This window comes from Biomphalaria glabrata, chromosome 16 (assembly GCF_947242115.1).
Source record: "Biomphalaria glabrata chromosome 16, xgBioGlab47.1, whole genome shotgun sequence".
Classification (NCBI taxonomy): Eukaryota; Metazoa; Mollusca; class Gastropoda; family Planorbidae; genus Biomphalaria; species Biomphalaria glabrata.
Window position 1 is genome coordinate 21,253,598 of NC_074726.1, and position 16,297 is coordinate 21,269,894.

Sequence of the window (16,297 nt, forward strand, 5' to 3'; positions counted from 1 at the left end):
TTTGAGTCATTTTATTCATTTGTTGATATCAACATGGCTTTTCATTCTTTACATAGACACCTAGTGTATTCTTAATCATGAAAAAAAGTGCATGCAAGATATCCGTTTCTGTTTAATATAAAATAGAAGGCAAGTTTGATTGTTCAATTTCTTGACTAAGATCTCTGGAGCAGACGATATCAAATGTGACTAGGCCCACTCATTAGGGGGGGGGGGGAGAGAAGCTGTGGAACTTGATTTCTGTGTGCTGACCACGTGACAATGTGGTGGCTTAGATTGGCCCATGAATTGAGAACAGAGATGAGAGATAACATCTTGTATGTGTTAAATGTAATGAATTGGTAAACTTAAAAAAAAAACAACATTCGTTTATTGTTCGAGCTTCTTTCTAACAATTTAAAGTTTTTTTCAGAAGATATTCACAATCTTGACCAAGAGGAAACAACTAGGTAGCCATAGTTATTCTCTTCAACTAAACCATATTCTACTATATAAAAGTAAAAAAGTAACAGATCCCCTTTCAGACCTTTCGATCTATGGGGCAGATGATGTTAAGGTCATCTGTTTCTTTGGTCAACGGTTAACGAGCAGGTTGTCATGTGGCCAGCACAACGACCAACCGCTATTACTTTCCCAAACTAAAGTCAGGTACCCATTAGAGTTGGGTGGACTCAGGGGCGCCCTAAAAATCCCGAAATTAGAAATCCTAGTCTTCACCGAGATTCAGATACAGGACCCCCAGGTTTGACGCCAATCACCACGCCCCCATTTTACTGTATACCAATTAACAATATTTATAACAAGCCTGTACATAGTTCCTTCGATTTTATTCCCCTCTGCCACTCATGTCGAGATTTCCTCGGCATTATTTGATATAATCACATTCTTATTCACAAAATATATACGGCTGCCTATGGAACTAAAGATATCACTCTTGGCGTTTACGGAGACGACCGCTACGGTGAGTTGTTGAACGGAATGAAAACTCTGGTGCCTCCATGACGATAGCCCAATACTCAAATCTCTTCCACGTCCTGTTGTATGCTGTGTCCCTTCCTATCTTCTTATCTCAGCTCACAATCGAAGCTTCACAGACTATTTCATCGAATTCGACATTCACGTCTTAGAAAGCTGGCCTCACGTGTAGAACTAGACTCTGGTCTAACTACTGAACAATAAAAACCTGCGTTGGGCTAGGCAGGCTGCCAGAAAAAGATAAACAAAAAAAAACTCTCAGTGAAGCGCCTCGACTTCCTGTTCCAGCAACACGTCTTTTTTGTTATACAAATAAATCAGTTTCCTAGAAACTTGAGAGATGTAGGTACTACCTTTACTATAAAGTGTGCTTGTGGAATTATCTCAGTCAAATATTCTCTTACAAAATTATTGGCTATTTTGTTACTTAGAGCTAACTCTAATCTTGTAAATGGAGTACTCTTACTTCACGTCTGCACATCTAGACAAATAAGAATTGTGTTTTGACCATTTTAAATGGAGTCACCTCTTTATGTTATTTGTATTAATAGTTATTCTTTGGAACTGTCACGCTCTATCTTCGTTAACAAAATCTTGTATAACTCCATTAAGCATACCGGTACAGTAAAGAATCGTTACATCGTGTGGTAGATCTCTAGCTCTACTGTTGTACCAATAACCTTAGGTAAATTCGTCTGTTCCAGCGACTCTTTTGGGCTGCTATCTTAGTACAATATAATGTTCATTGTTTATTTCATAGTCACTGTCGTATTTGATTTCACGTACAGAATGTTCAACTACCAGTGAATTCAGCTTGGAACATCTGAGCGTACTAGATACTATTCCTTTACTCAGCCACCTACCCCTCTGTTTCCACACATTTGTTTTTCGTCTGTAAAATTAAGTGCTCGTAATTCTTTGGTATTTAGAGTGTAGAGAGATGTTTGTGAGTGTAGAGAGATGGTAGTGTGAGTGTAGAGAGATGGTATTTCCAGAAAGCAGTAAGATGATGGTGAGTACTTTGAATAAAGGTTAGGTCCAAGCGAGCCCTTATATTTCCAGTCAATCCATTGCTTGTACTTGTGCTTATTGTTATTCTCCTTGAGCTGGATTCCATGAGTGACACTACCATGAGTGTACCTGCTTTCTTAGCTTTAAACGTTTTGTTGGATAATGTTGTTGTTTGAACATGTTTGAAGAGACTTGTTTGTTAGTTGTACAAGAAAGAAAAAAAAACTTTATATAACGTTCTCTCTTGCTCCATAACATTTTTAGTAACTAATTTCGTTCTTATTTCTATGAGATAAGATAAAGTTCCGTTAATGTTTCTTTTTTTTTCTCCCTCCCCCTTTTTTTTCTCTTTCTCTCCATCCCCCCTCTCCCCTCTTTCTCCCTCCCTCCATCTCCTCTTTCTCTCTCTCCCCTCTCTCCCTCCCTCCCTCTCCCCTCTCTCTCCCCTACTTCCACTTCTCCTCCTTTACTTTGCGGGTTAAACGGGTTTTTAATCACGCTTTGATGTATATCAAAGCTCCGCAAGGTCTACGCTATATGCAATACCTATAATGTGTGTGTGTGTGTGTGTAGAATTCACTGATTCACTGAAGGACATGACCATTAAATTTGAACTCTGTGTCACTGTGTCGCATCCAAATACCAAACACGCTGTGAATGGCCTAGCCCACACAAATAGGTCTACCTGTTTTCATCCCACTGTTTCGTTGAGAGTACTGTAGGTACATAAGCAGACTTTTAGCAATAGTAGTACATGTATTATATTTTATCCGCTCCGGGAAGGGCTGCTATGAATGGTTATGATGCACTTGGATGAGCGGCACTGAGTTGAAATGTCGCGGGAATATATTGCGCCGATTCCCAGTGCAAGTGCACTGAGTCAAACTGTAAAGGTACAGAAACTAGTTGTAAGAGCGCTGGTGCACGCTTTTAGGGCACCTATGGCAAGGACGGTGTAAGTGAAAATTTAACTATTTGTCATAACATTAAAGAAATGTCCTAAATTGTGACGATGTGCCAAAAACCCAAAATACATACATACAAATACATAAAGAAATAAACAGCTTCTTGCGTTTCGAGTCAGACAGACATATGTACATTGCCTCCTTCTGTGGCATTTGACGTCTTGAGAGACGACCTTTTCCCTTTGCAACTTCTTGTGTGACTAAAGAGGCCAATGCTCGATACACAGCTGCTGTCACAGGTTGGGCATCTGTAGTGTACATAACCTGTATAGAATAGTCTGTAAAGACCGTCAACTTGGACAATCACTGTATTTTTTTTTTCAGAAGATTGGTAACACTGCAGTGTAACCTCACTACAATGTGTCGGGGGAGCGTGAATGGTATGAAAGCAACTTTTCAAATCAAAGTCCCTTAACTCTTTCTTCCTCTCGAGCTCCCGTTAAGACAGAAAACAAGTTCTAAGCACCAGTCAGAACTCGACGTAAATAAACTGCCCTGTTCATGATTTAGCAATTACAGCCAAAGAAATGTCTTCCCTTGCTTCGAGGTGACGTTTTGCCCTGCCTGTTTATTGAATGTAAACGTGTTAAGAGGCTGGCTGACTCCCCCCCCCCCCCCACTACCACCTTTCCTCTCCTTGAGGTCAAAGTAAAAGAATGTGATCTTGGTACCGGTACGAAACTCAAACGCTAATGACCTGGAAGGCAGAGAGACCCATCAATTCGGTTGAATTTTGAATAAGAGTACAGTGATGAAATGAAGATTTTAAAAGACTCCTTTAGTCGGTGTGTAACAACTGATAGATTGTAATTGACGGTCAGTGCTAGGGAAATGAAACCTAGATTTAATATTTTATTACACCTAGATTACTTTAACAAAACAACAAAAAAAAAAGAAAACTTACATTATATAGATATGTTAAACTCAGACATGTGTTGTCTTTAAAAGAAAGCGTATATCAACTCTGTCTGTCTGTATGGTAAAGAGTCTGTCGACATTTTTCTCCCTCACCCAATATCAAATTAAGCTGAAATTTTGCATAATTATTTCTTTTACCTGACAACACAAGAATCAAGAAAAAAATTACCAATTAATCAACAATTTTTAATTGATTATTTTGTTTGGTATCTTAAACAAGGGCAAGAAACCGTACTTGACAGATGTGGTATAAGTTGAATTAGTCTCCTTGAAGAATCTTGAGCCTCGCGTGAATATTTTTTATGAATTTAAAAAACAATTATGTAAACATTCACCAAGATACCCCCTTCTTCCCTCCCCATTTCACGTAATGTAAGCTTTGTTTATCTTTTTCTGTTTGAATAAAAATGAAAACCCTTTTTCTCTAAATGTCCTAATCATAATCATATTCTTTCTTGTATTTCTCTCGCAGACATGAAGCACTCCAGTGAGATGACATGCACTTAGATATCTAGATTCTTACTTTGGATAAACCGGACTAGCCACGCGTTGGAGTTAAGGTCACAGAAAGCTGTGACCCTGTTTTAGAAATCCGGGTACAAGTCTACAATTAGCAATTGAAGGGATATTCTCCAACCAACAAAAATTCGAGAGTTCCTGGACACTCAGTGAGCTCTGATGGAGGAGAAGGAAAGGAAGTCCATCAGTCCAGATGATACTTCGCCCACCAAGCATGTCAACGGTGGCCCTGTAACCCTGGACCCCACGTCTAAGGAGGGCTCTGCTAAAAAATCCGGTTCTGGTGGTGGCGGTTTTGCCGGCTTAGCCAGAATGTTGGGAACCAAGGCTAAAGGTCAAGGTGAGCATTTCTATGAATTTTCTTTTTTTGACTCTGTTAGGAAGTGTTTCTAATAGTTAGATGCTATTTTGTAACATTTCTTGTTTTTAATGATATTACTCGGAACATAATCATTAAATAGCCCTTTATTTTGTAAGGATTAGCATTAAAGGGAAATCATGTTTTTAAAGTTTAAACTATTATTTTTCATTAAAGACAAAGTTCTTAGTTTTCTAGATCTACTCCTTTCGATAGCGAAAATTGGTCTTTTTTTGTTTTTTTGTTGTTTTTTTTTGTTTTGTTTTGTGTTTGTTTGTTTTTGTTTCATTTATTATACATAAGTAAAAAAAAAAACAACTTTCTCCCATACCAGAAGGTACAGCAGTGGACTCCAAGAGACAGAAAGGTTGTGAGGATGATCTCCCCCTTGGGACTGAAGGTTGGTTTAACGTAGTTAGATTATCTCCCATCTAGGTCTTTAAAATGCCAGGTGCTTCTTAAATGTTCCTCGCGCCCCCCATCTCCTTTGCTTAAGCTTCGGTTAGTTATGTAATAGTCATTCATGAATGGGGTGAGATTTGTCACGTGCTTCGGATAGTGTTCTGCATGTAATTCATGTATAGGTGAGATAGTTATGACCCATGTGGACTGCTTGTTGTGTGAATATCAGAGGATTTCATTTTGTGTACTCAAATATTTTGACTTTCTTCTTGGCTCAGTTTGATTCGTGAATAAGAAATCGGGCCTTGTAAGATATAAATGCATTCTTTTTTTTTCCCATTTATTATTATTAGTAGACAACAATGGCAATGTCTTCGATTGCCATGACTATGCAAGCCGAGTAGCAACCTGCATATTTTTACACATATGATGCGGACTCCGCTGGGGATTCGTCTTCTGCGCCTGTCTTCTACAAGGGCTTTTCTTTTGGTTTCACTTGTGTGTCCCGCGACCTTTTTGTTTGAGCTCTCCAACTGTCTCTGTCCTAGGTCCCTTCTGCTGCCAGCTACTTTCCTCTATGTCAGTGAGGGCGGAATGGCGCCTGGGTTGATCTTAATGGCAAATACTGGAGGCACGTCTGTTATACCGTCCTCCTCCAAATATGTATTACCCTGATGTATATCTCCGTTTCGGTGCCTAGAACGTATATGGTCATAGGGGAGTCAGTCACGTCTACTTTGTTTTATTACTTTGATGCTGAAACCTTTCTGCTATTGCGATTTTTTATTTCCGTTAAACGTAAATTCTAAATCTTTCCTTTAAAGGTAGACTCTAGATTTTTTCCTCCAAACGTCATGAAGAACAAAACAAAACAACTCTTCGATGTGTGTAGTGAAAGGACAGAGCCTAAATCCGTGTTTTTTTATTTCCCAGTTGAGGTTAGGGGTGGTGGGGGGCAAAGGAAGAAATCAAATTGTTTTGAAGTTTTTATTTACTGCTACATTGGAGACATTCCTTCCCGAAACCCGCTGACCCGTTGAGCACAGAGCTATCAACCATGGTAACGTTTGATCTGAGTCTGCAAACAAACCAGTAGGTGTGTCTCTCATTTAGCTAGAGCTGGAGCCCCTAGTTAAATTTAGAAACGAAATTACTAGGCCCTGTGCCGGTAAGTAGGGCCTTTAGTAAACGTGGCTTTGTTATCGGAGTAAAAGGGCTTTAGTGCGAATACCTTGCGTAGCTAACTAGTAGTTCTATGACTCAAAACAAAAGTTTTCATTGTTATCTACCTCCCTACTCAATTCACCCTCCTCTCTTTCTCTGTTTTACAATTCATTATATATTGACTCTCACAAAATTAAGGAAAACTTTGTTCAAAAAAAAAAGTTTAATCATAAGATTTAATGCACATATTGTGAATTGGATACAATAATAAAATATTATAGGGTAGAAATCTCGTCTTCTTTTTCTGAGCCGTCCGTTATTAAGCTGTACCCTTGTTGCTTTCTGCAGTGGACAATTAGCTAAACTTGGCTGCTCCGTCTGTTGAGCTGTACCCTTAGACTTTTTTTGTTGTTGTTTTCTGCAGTGGACAATTAGCTAAACCTGGCTGCTCCGTCTGTTAAGCTGTACCCTTAGACTTTCTTTTTGTTGCTTTCTGCAATGAAAAATTTGAAATAGCTTAACTTGGCTGCTCCACACTGCCACGACAAGCTGTTAATAAGTCTGACTTTGTCTGATGTGTTGTGGCATTCCAAATGGATGGCTGCCTAGTTGTGTGGTATGCTCTTCGGAATGTAACTCGATGGTCCCTAGGTTGAACACTGACCGCTACCTACCCCCTCTGCCGCGCCCTGCAGGTCATTTGGGCTAGGATGTAATCATTTAATAGTCTTCATTTCTAAAGGAGCGTACAAGTCCAAAGGTCTGAAACATACAAGTCCAAATGTCTGAATTATACAAGTCCTAATGTCTGAAACATACAAGTTCAAGTGTCTAAAACATACAAGACCAAATGTCTGAAACATAAAGACCAAATGTTTGAAACATACAAGACCAAATGTTTGAAACATAAAGACCAAATGTTTGAAACATAAAGACCAAATGTTTGAAACATACAAGACCAAATGTTTGAAACATAAAGACCAAATGTTTGAAACATAAAGACCAAATGTTTGAAACATAAAGACCAAATGTTTGAAACATACAAGACCAAATGTTTGAAACATAAAGACCAAATGTTTGAAACATACAAGACCAAATGTCTGAAACATACAAGTCCAAATGTCTGAAACATATATCTGAAGACTTTGATATTTTCGTATGTATATAGCGTCATTAGCGTGTTATCACACTTTGTACACTGCTCGGCCTCTGCCTTCTAATGCTCTTGAGCCACTAGTCTATTAATTGCTGGGTAACATGGTCAGAGGTCTTCTCGATCTAATTACCTTGTAGCTCGTGGAGTTCACTTATCGATACAAGAAGAATCAGTGTTTTAATATTGCGTTTCTAACATCTTTTTAAGTTTCAAATGCTTTGACCAAATGTCTTGCCATTTGTTTCGCTCCCTTGAACTCAAAGTACCCCCGAAGTCAACTAACACCTAAATATAGACATGCTTCCCCCCCAAACACCCGACAAAGTAAAGGTTTAGGATGAGCATTTCGTGATTAACTATTGCTTACTGTAGTACTTTGGTAGGGGAAAATATAACAGATTTATTTTCTTTTTCCCCTTATATACAAATACATCAACAGTGCTCAAGTCTTGTTTTGTCACCATTAAACCAAACAAGAAGTCAATAGTACGCTCATCTTCACTTTAAAAAATATTTTTTTAAATAACTCAAGCTGTTTAATGTCTGTGTGTATTTGAGTGGTCCACTATGTAAAGAATGTAAACCAATGTTAGTCTACGAGTGGAATAGTAAGGTCATTCACCTCTGGTGTTTATGCAAGATTAGTACGCTCTAGGTCTTCTGCATGCACATAGAAAGTAACCAGGGCGACCTACATCTCTTGTCGTCTGCTCGACTGTAAGCCACTTCTGTTTGCTCAACCTGGGGAAACCGCGGGGAAACACCACCGATGTTTCTCACCCTTTTCATTGACATGGGATTGAGTGTTCACTTTGTACGTTTACGCAGAGATGTCTAGGGTCATACCATAGGGAAAGTTTGAGAACCAAGAGAAAAGTTGTGCAGCCAGTCAACGCACCTGTACGTGTTTTATCCTCTGGATAACATTATCATAGCAGACGATCAAGTTTTTTGCTTGGAAGATTTCATTAAGAAGGTTATAAAAATGTTTGACATGTTTCGGATGTTCATTCACAAGTTGAAGATAATGTACTTCCTAGTCCAAACCTCCCGCAGGACGAGGGGAGATGGCAGCGGCCTGGGTATGAATTTATGAATCCAGTACCTTCGAAACGACCGAAAGATTATATTTTAAACTTCAAGACTCTTAGGATGCCTAAGTTTACCTTACCCGTACCTGACCTAAATTGGGAAAAGTAAAGGCGGTTGGTCATTGTGCTACCCACACGTTACCCTCGTTAAACGTCGGTCATAGAAATATGACCTTGACATTATTTGCCCAATAGATCGAAAGGTCTGAAAGGGATACTTTGATTTTTAAAATCCTTCTATTGTATTAAAGACTGTGGTTTTAAATTCATTTTACCGTGCGCATGTTTACACCTAACAGACATGCCTACAGTCCCGCATTATGCGGAACCGTCCCGCAAAAGCATCAAAAAAGCTCACATGTTCCGCCGTTCCGCATTCACGATTTTTTGTTCCGCCAAGTCTGAATTCCGACACAAAAAAAAATCGCCGATTTTTCATTATTTATTAATAATGCGAAATGAAAATACTGAATGCAAAATAAAATATATCTAGGTCTGTGTTTATTGTTTACATTTCATCTCCTCCCGGACCCGGTGTGTCCTAAATGTACGAAGATATGGTTGAACTAGATTAACTAGATCTAGATCTAGTACTCTAGGTCCAGATACTAGATCTATTCTTAGAATCTAGTAAGTGCTAATAAGCCTAATTTTCCATTCAAATCCCTTTCTTTTCCCGACAAAGGCGCTATTCTAACACTAACGTGACTAACATCATAAACTATGATAAACATGACTAACTCAACTGGTTTCTAAGTCTAAGTTCTTAACTTCTTAGCCTTATTAAGTTTAGGTTTCTAAGTAATCTAAGAAAAGGATTTTTTTTCAAATAGGTTATTAGAGATCTAGATCTAGACCTAAATGTAATTAATTAACTTAGACACAGTAAGGCTAAGGCCTAGCTAGATCTAAATAAATAAGGCTATAGTGTCAATTATTATTATACTTATAGTCTATATCTACTTATTACATAGTCTAAATTAGTATCTAGAGAGTCTAGATCTAGCACTAGATTACTAGAAACTAGATTTAACTATTTTAACTAGAGTCTAGATGATAATAAATCTAGATCTATCTTACTTAGTATCTAGAGAAATAGAATTAGAAGGTGATAGATCTCTAGATTTCTATGTATCATTATCATATATGTAATAAATTTAGTTCTCAATAAGTCCATAGATCTAGACATAAATATTTAGATTAGATCTATAATTAATATAATTATTATAATCTGTGTTCTTAGACTTAAAGGACTTATTACATGTAGGTCTAGTCCTAGACTAGTACTACTAGTAGACAGACTCTTAAATTATTTTAGATCTAGCACTAGAGACAACTTCTAGAGTGACTAGAGTAGAGCCCTAGAAAAGGATAGATAATCAAGTAGATCTAGAATAATCACATAGGAGTTAGAACTATTGATTTCAAACAAAGGACATAATTATGAATTAAAGGTTTTCTTACTTTTAATTATATTATACTATTTACATCTAATTTATAAGAAGCAAACTAGTATTGTTATTAAAGTAATATCATTGAAGTTTAATTTATATTGCAAACAATATGGCTGACAAACATAAACGCGTTTATGTTCCACATTGGGGCCCAAAATTCCACATTTTCAACCTGAGTGTTCCACATTCTGGGTCTTGGGGGTAGGCATGTCTGACCTAATGTGTGGATTGAGTTTGAATGGCGGAAGCATCAATCAACGTAATATTGTGACACTTTTGTTTCTAAATTAAACGAGTTAATTGTAATACAAATTATTCAAATACTTTAACGTCGCATTCTAGCTTGATGGTCTTTGAATACTTTGGATTTAACTTACAACGCGCCCTTGTAAAACACTTTCAAAACCATTACAGAGAGAGATCAATTCTACCAATTTAAACATGTGTCACTTGTAAGAAATGAATTCCAAAACTCTCTTACTGCTTTAATACAAAGGTGGCAGATACAATGCCATCATTATTTAAACGGTTGGGAATTCCAAGAGTTAAATTGTGGTGAGTGATTGCTCACTGGTTCTGGCCCTGTCGAGAACGGCGGAGTGGCTCATTGTTGCTGTTTGCTGTGAGTCAAATGTCAACTGTATTAGGATAAACTTTACAAGTGGCATTCAGTGTCGCTCAACTAGTCTGAGAGGGAATCTCATTTTGAATCGCTTCAGGAAAAGATGCGTCATGTCAATCAAGATAAAGAGCTTCCGGCGATTATACGTAGCCTATAATTAAATAGCCCCGTCCTATTAATAGAGGTACACTATTACGTCACTGAGACGCGAGGGAGGGGTGATGTGGACATATTGCATGTGCGTGCGTGCCTGTATTAATAGAACCCTATATATAGGTGTACAACATGGCGTCAATGGGATAGAGAACAAAAGAAAATGAACCTATTGTGTGTATGTGTGCGCGCCTGTGTTTTCTCCTGTTTACGCAATGGACCCTAAAAGCGTATCACCTTGTGTTATGTCCGTCACGACTATTTGTTGTCAGACTTCTTGGTCATAATCCCGAAAAGAAAAACAAAACTAATGCTTGTCTGGGCTCGGAATGAAGGAAATGAGATGAAAACGGCGGTACAGAGGTGATTAATGGCGCCATAATGTACTTTACGTCGACCACCTTTTAGCTCACCAAAAAAGGCTGCCTTTGGCATACGTTCGTCTCCCTTAAGGGATACGTGCCCTGCCCAGCGCAACTGTCGACCAAAAGAAGTCCCTCTATAGTGTCCATACCGGCGTTCGCAAGGACATCGCTGTTTGTAGTGCGGTCTTGCCACCGTATGTCCATGATGGAGCGCAAGCCCCACGGAAACGCTTCCAAGACCAGCTTAAGGGGAGGTATCCCTAGAGAAAATCGAGTTTTAGGTCTAGGATATCGATTTTTAACTAATAACATAATTAAGTAGATCAACCATTTTTCATTACATTACAATCATTTTTATTGCTTAAATCTGTGTCTAAAACATGTTTTATGTTGTTTTTGTAAGGCCTATGAGACAAAATTTTTATAAAATTTCTTGAAAAGTACAAAAATGGCCCTTGGTTACGCCATCTCTATTATAAGCAAATCATTGTTTGACTATCGATGTTTGGTATGGTTTTTTTCCTCACGATCTCTAGTTTTATAAAGACGCCTCGTTTTCGCTCTATGTTTCATTCAATTTCGGTAATGATCGGAAATCTTCGGTCAACTTTTGAAGCAAATTAGATTATTTTTAGCCTTGCTAATAAATAAAGAAACGCCATTGGTTGATTTTGCCCCCGTGGTCGGAATCCCCGTAACTACTTTTGTTATTTCCGACTATCGATAATAGACTTTATTTCAATGGCGAAGTCTACACGTTGACTTTCTTTTCTGTTCATGTGTGCATTTTCTTATTTATTCAACAGTTACAGTATATATATTTCTTTTTTTATTCATCAAATATTCTAGATCTGCTTCACCTTGTTTTTTATAAATGGCTAGACTCAACAAAAGGCTAGCTCAATTGAAGCAAGCTCGGATGAGTCGCAAATTAGATCTAGAAAGAGTTACTGGTAAATCTAAGACTCTAGTCGATCTAGATAAATCTAGTACTTCCACAACAAGTTCTAGATCTATATCTTCATCAACACCTAGCCCTACTAGATCTAGATCTGATTCATCTTCTGGACATAATATTACGGCAGCAGTTGAAATTGAGAATGTGTCTACCGAAGCCAATAAAAGTGAGGCATTGGCATCTAGATCTAAGTCTAGTAAACTTCATTTAGATCTCAATACCAGGAGTAAAAGTAAAATTATTGACATTCCCAAATTAGATGTTGATAATTTAATATCCACCACTCCACACACTAACAGAACAATAGTTGAATTTGACCAACTTCAGGCCCTTATACAGCCTTTACTTTGTCCTGGCTGCAATAAGTCTTCATTAAAATTAAATTCTGATGAAAAATGTCGCAAAGGCCTGTCTGTTAAACTTAGCATTAACTGTGAAACATGCAGGACAGTTGTAAGTAGCAACCATACATCAGGTTATTCTAAAGAAAATAAAAGATATTCTGTTAACAATTCTGCAGTTCTATCATCAATCTTATGTGGATTAGGTTCCTACACATTTAACAAACTGTGTGAACATTTAGACATACCTGGAATGTGTAAAAAAAACTTTCTAAATATTACTAAACTAATTTACAATAAAGGTGATGATATCCGACAGGCCCTAGAACTTAAAACTGTTGACCTTATTCGTCGAAAGCATGCGGAGGAAAGTGGAGTTTCTATAAACGAAGAAGATATCATTGATATTGATGTCTCATATGATGGCTCGTGGCTAACCAGAGGACACACTTCACATATTGGAATTGGATGTGTTGTTGATGTGTTAACAGGATATGTTTTGGATTTCCACATAGTTTCAACATTTTGTTTGGTCTGTCAAACCACTGGCAGAAAGATTAAAGAAAAATCCCCATCACAGTATTCAGAATGGTTTGAAACACACAAGCCTTTTTGTGAAATCAACTACACAGGTGAGGGTCTATTAAATATAATTTACACTTCTATCAAGTCTTTGTGTATAGTTTTTAAATTCTCTTCGCTAAATTTTTATTAGCTTTGCTTTTTTTGTAGATTCACTAAATAATATTAACAAGTTTCTAAACTGTTTGATTTTCTTTATATTTACAGGTTCATCAGCTATGATGGAAACACATGCCGCAGAGGTATTATGGCTGAGGTCAGTTACAAAATTTAAGCTTCGCTACACATCAATGTTATCTGATGGAGATGCTAAATCTTTCAAAAGAGTAACTGAACTTAAACCTTATGGTGACATTCCCATAGTAAAAGAAGAATGTGTCAACCATGTTGGTAAAAGGATGGGATCTGCACTTCGAAATTTAGTTGCTGATTGTAGCAAAAAAGGTACTTCTCTTGGAGGCAAAGGGCATGGTAAACTAACTCAAAACACTATAAAAAAGTTAACACTTTATTACTCTAGACTCTAGAGCCATTAGAAAGCATAAAAATGTTTCTGATATGCAGAAAGCTATAATGGCATCTCTTTATCATTGCTTGTCAACTGACAAATCACCGAAACATCAATTGTGTCCAACTGGATCTGGCTCGTGGTGCTTCTACAATGCTGCTGTTGCTAAAAATGAGACTCCTGGTCCACATAGCAAGCTTCTCTGCACTCCTCTAAATTATAAGCTACTAGCTGACCACTTAAAACCAATATATAAACGCCTCTCCGAGCCAGCCCTCTTACAACGTTGTTTGCTAGGTGCTACCCAAAACGCCAACGAGTCTTTGCATTCCAAGATTTGGAGTACTTGTGATAAAAAGAAATTTTCTTCTTGGAACAAGGTAACATTTTCAGTGATATCCTCTATTTATGACTTTAACTTTGGATTTGCTGCTTCAAAAATAATGAAAAATATTCTGTTCTGCAAAAACACGTTTCATGCCCATCGTCTTGGTTTGAGTCGACAGAATCAACGATTAAGTGGGTCGGCGTATAAAAAAAGTAAAGTGGTCATGAGACGACTCCAGATGAGGAAAGATGCAAAAGCTCGAAGGGAACTTGAGTTAAGAGATGCAGAGGGACCTACTTATGAAGCAGGACAGTTTTAGCTGTTTTTTTTTCTGCTTTTTCTTCTTTTTTCAGAAATCAACAAATATAAATTTCACGTAGGTCATTTAGCTGTACACATGATTTCTCCTAAACTAATTGTTTGATTTTAATGAAATTTGAAACACTTGTTCTAGACATGATATACCTTACTTGTATAATGAATTTTTGTGAAACTTTTTAATACTTTTTTCTAAGTTTTCAAATCTATACTTTAAACTCATTTTTCTCAAAATGTTACTTTTTGCACATATCATTATGCCTTACTAGGAATTTCTCCTAAACTACTTGATAGATTTCAATGAAATTTGAAACACTTCTTAAAGACATCATTTACTTTACTCGTACAATGAGTTTTTTTCAAACTTTTATTTACTTTTTTTTTTAAAGTAATTTTAATTAATATTTATCCTGTTTTTTATGCCTAAAATATAACTAAAAATTCAAAAATTTGTAAAAAAAAAACCATACTTAAATCTTTAATTCTGACGTTGTACCAATTTAGAGGATCCTTTTCTCTTATCTTTAAATTCAATTTCATGTAATTTTGATCAATAGTTTTTACAAAATTCAGAGTTTTAATTTGTATACAATAAACAATATGGCCGCCGTTACCATGGCAACCATCATTCAAACAACTTTTTTTTTAGCATTATTTATTTTAGAATATCATTATATGTTACCATAACAAATTTCAAAGGCCTAGCTTCAGAAATAAGAAAAATAAGATTTTCAGGGATACCTCCCCTTAAGCGTCAACTTTCCTTGGCTGACATAGATGAGAGCACCTGGTTGTATGCGGCCTCAGAACGAGACAGTTGGAGGACACTCACGAAGGCCGCGTGATACACATTTGAGACCAAAAGAAATTCTGCTGCCGAGGACAAACGCAGACGGCGAAAAGAAAATCTAAATGGACCGCCTGCGGACAATGGTTATGCTTGCCCTGGGTGTGGCAAAATATGTAGGTCACAGCTGGGACTGCGCAGCCACGGGAAATACCCGATTCCTCATTAATCTTCGGACTCGAAGACTAGCCTTATTATAATGTACTTTACAAAATTAGTCGATCTTTTGCTGCACTTTAAATTGGGAAAATTTCAACATAGCGTTTTATCAGCTCACTCTATCTGGTACAATGTTTGTACACGTTATTTCTCCCACAGCCATACTCGGATCAAGTTAAAACTTTACACAATTATTTGTTGTAGCTATCAAAATCAACAAAAAGTTAACCAATCTGTAGTGATAATGAATTAATTTGTTTGGTATCGAAAAAGGGAAATAAATAATACTTGTTGATAGGCGTGGCTGTATATGTGGAGTAATTACCCTTATTACGTTTTTTACACTTTTTTTCCCACTTCCCATTCTTGTATCAAGTTTAAATTTTGCTTAATTATTCATAATCGATGAAAATACATGAAGTAATAAAATTGGTACCTAATTAATTTATTTTTAATAGAAAAAGGGAGCTTATTCCTGCATGTTAGCAGACAGGAACAGATGGCGAAATCTGCGGTAAATGTTAAAGAGCTTTTTCATTGACCAAGGTCGAGGCGTTAGTATTTCCATGTGGGTTGTCGATTGGTAAGTCTCCTCGACAAGACTAATTTCTGCTGTCTATCAAGCGTGCCCTTTTGGAGACCCTTTGGTCAACAACAACCAAACCAAAAAGTAATGCACTGTAGTTGATTTAATGGAGGAGTACTGTCCTGGAAATTATCGTCTGCTAAGAGACACTTGTTGCTCCCCATCTCACGTGACTCAATAACGCATTACTCAGCATACTATTTCTCAAACTGATGAACATGTTCCACTCTGGTGGTGGGGAGACTCTACTGGCTGTTGTGTGTGTGCTGGTAGTGGAAGGGAACTCTCGTAAAAAAAAAGGTTGGTAAAAGCAGACATTGGTTCCAATGATGATGCATTAGCTATATGTATGTATGTAGATAACAAGTCTTGACTTAGAAATGAAGAAAACAAAAGTTTGAGAAGCGCTGATAGCAGACGAACCTGGCGACCCGTGGTAACAGAAAGTGGCCCAATCATAAGGTCATAATCCACATTAATGACACCTAGGACAGCTCGTGTAGTCATAAAATACCAA

The 16,297-nt window shown here is 37.3% G+C and overlaps 1 protein-coding gene across 3 annotated transcripts in view; it reads left to right on the forward strand.

Annotated features, from left to right (window-relative positions):
• Nucleotides 1-16,297, forward strand: part of LOC106078875 (uncharacterized) — an 85,293-nt gene that overhangs the window by 26,895 nt on the left and 42,101 nt on the right. For all 3 annotated transcript variants that reach the window (XM_056013629.1, XM_056013630.1, XM_056013628.1), the window contains exons 2-3: nucleotides 4,342-4,728; nucleotides 5,081-5,146. In XM_056013629.1, the coding sequence (XP_055869604.1) occupies nucleotides 4,548-4,728; nucleotides 5,081-5,146 (247 nt within the window). In that variant the 5' untranslated portion in view covers nucleotides 4,342-4,547. The remainder of the gene's footprint in view (nucleotides 1-4,341; nucleotides 4,729-5,080; nucleotides 5,147-16,297) is intronic.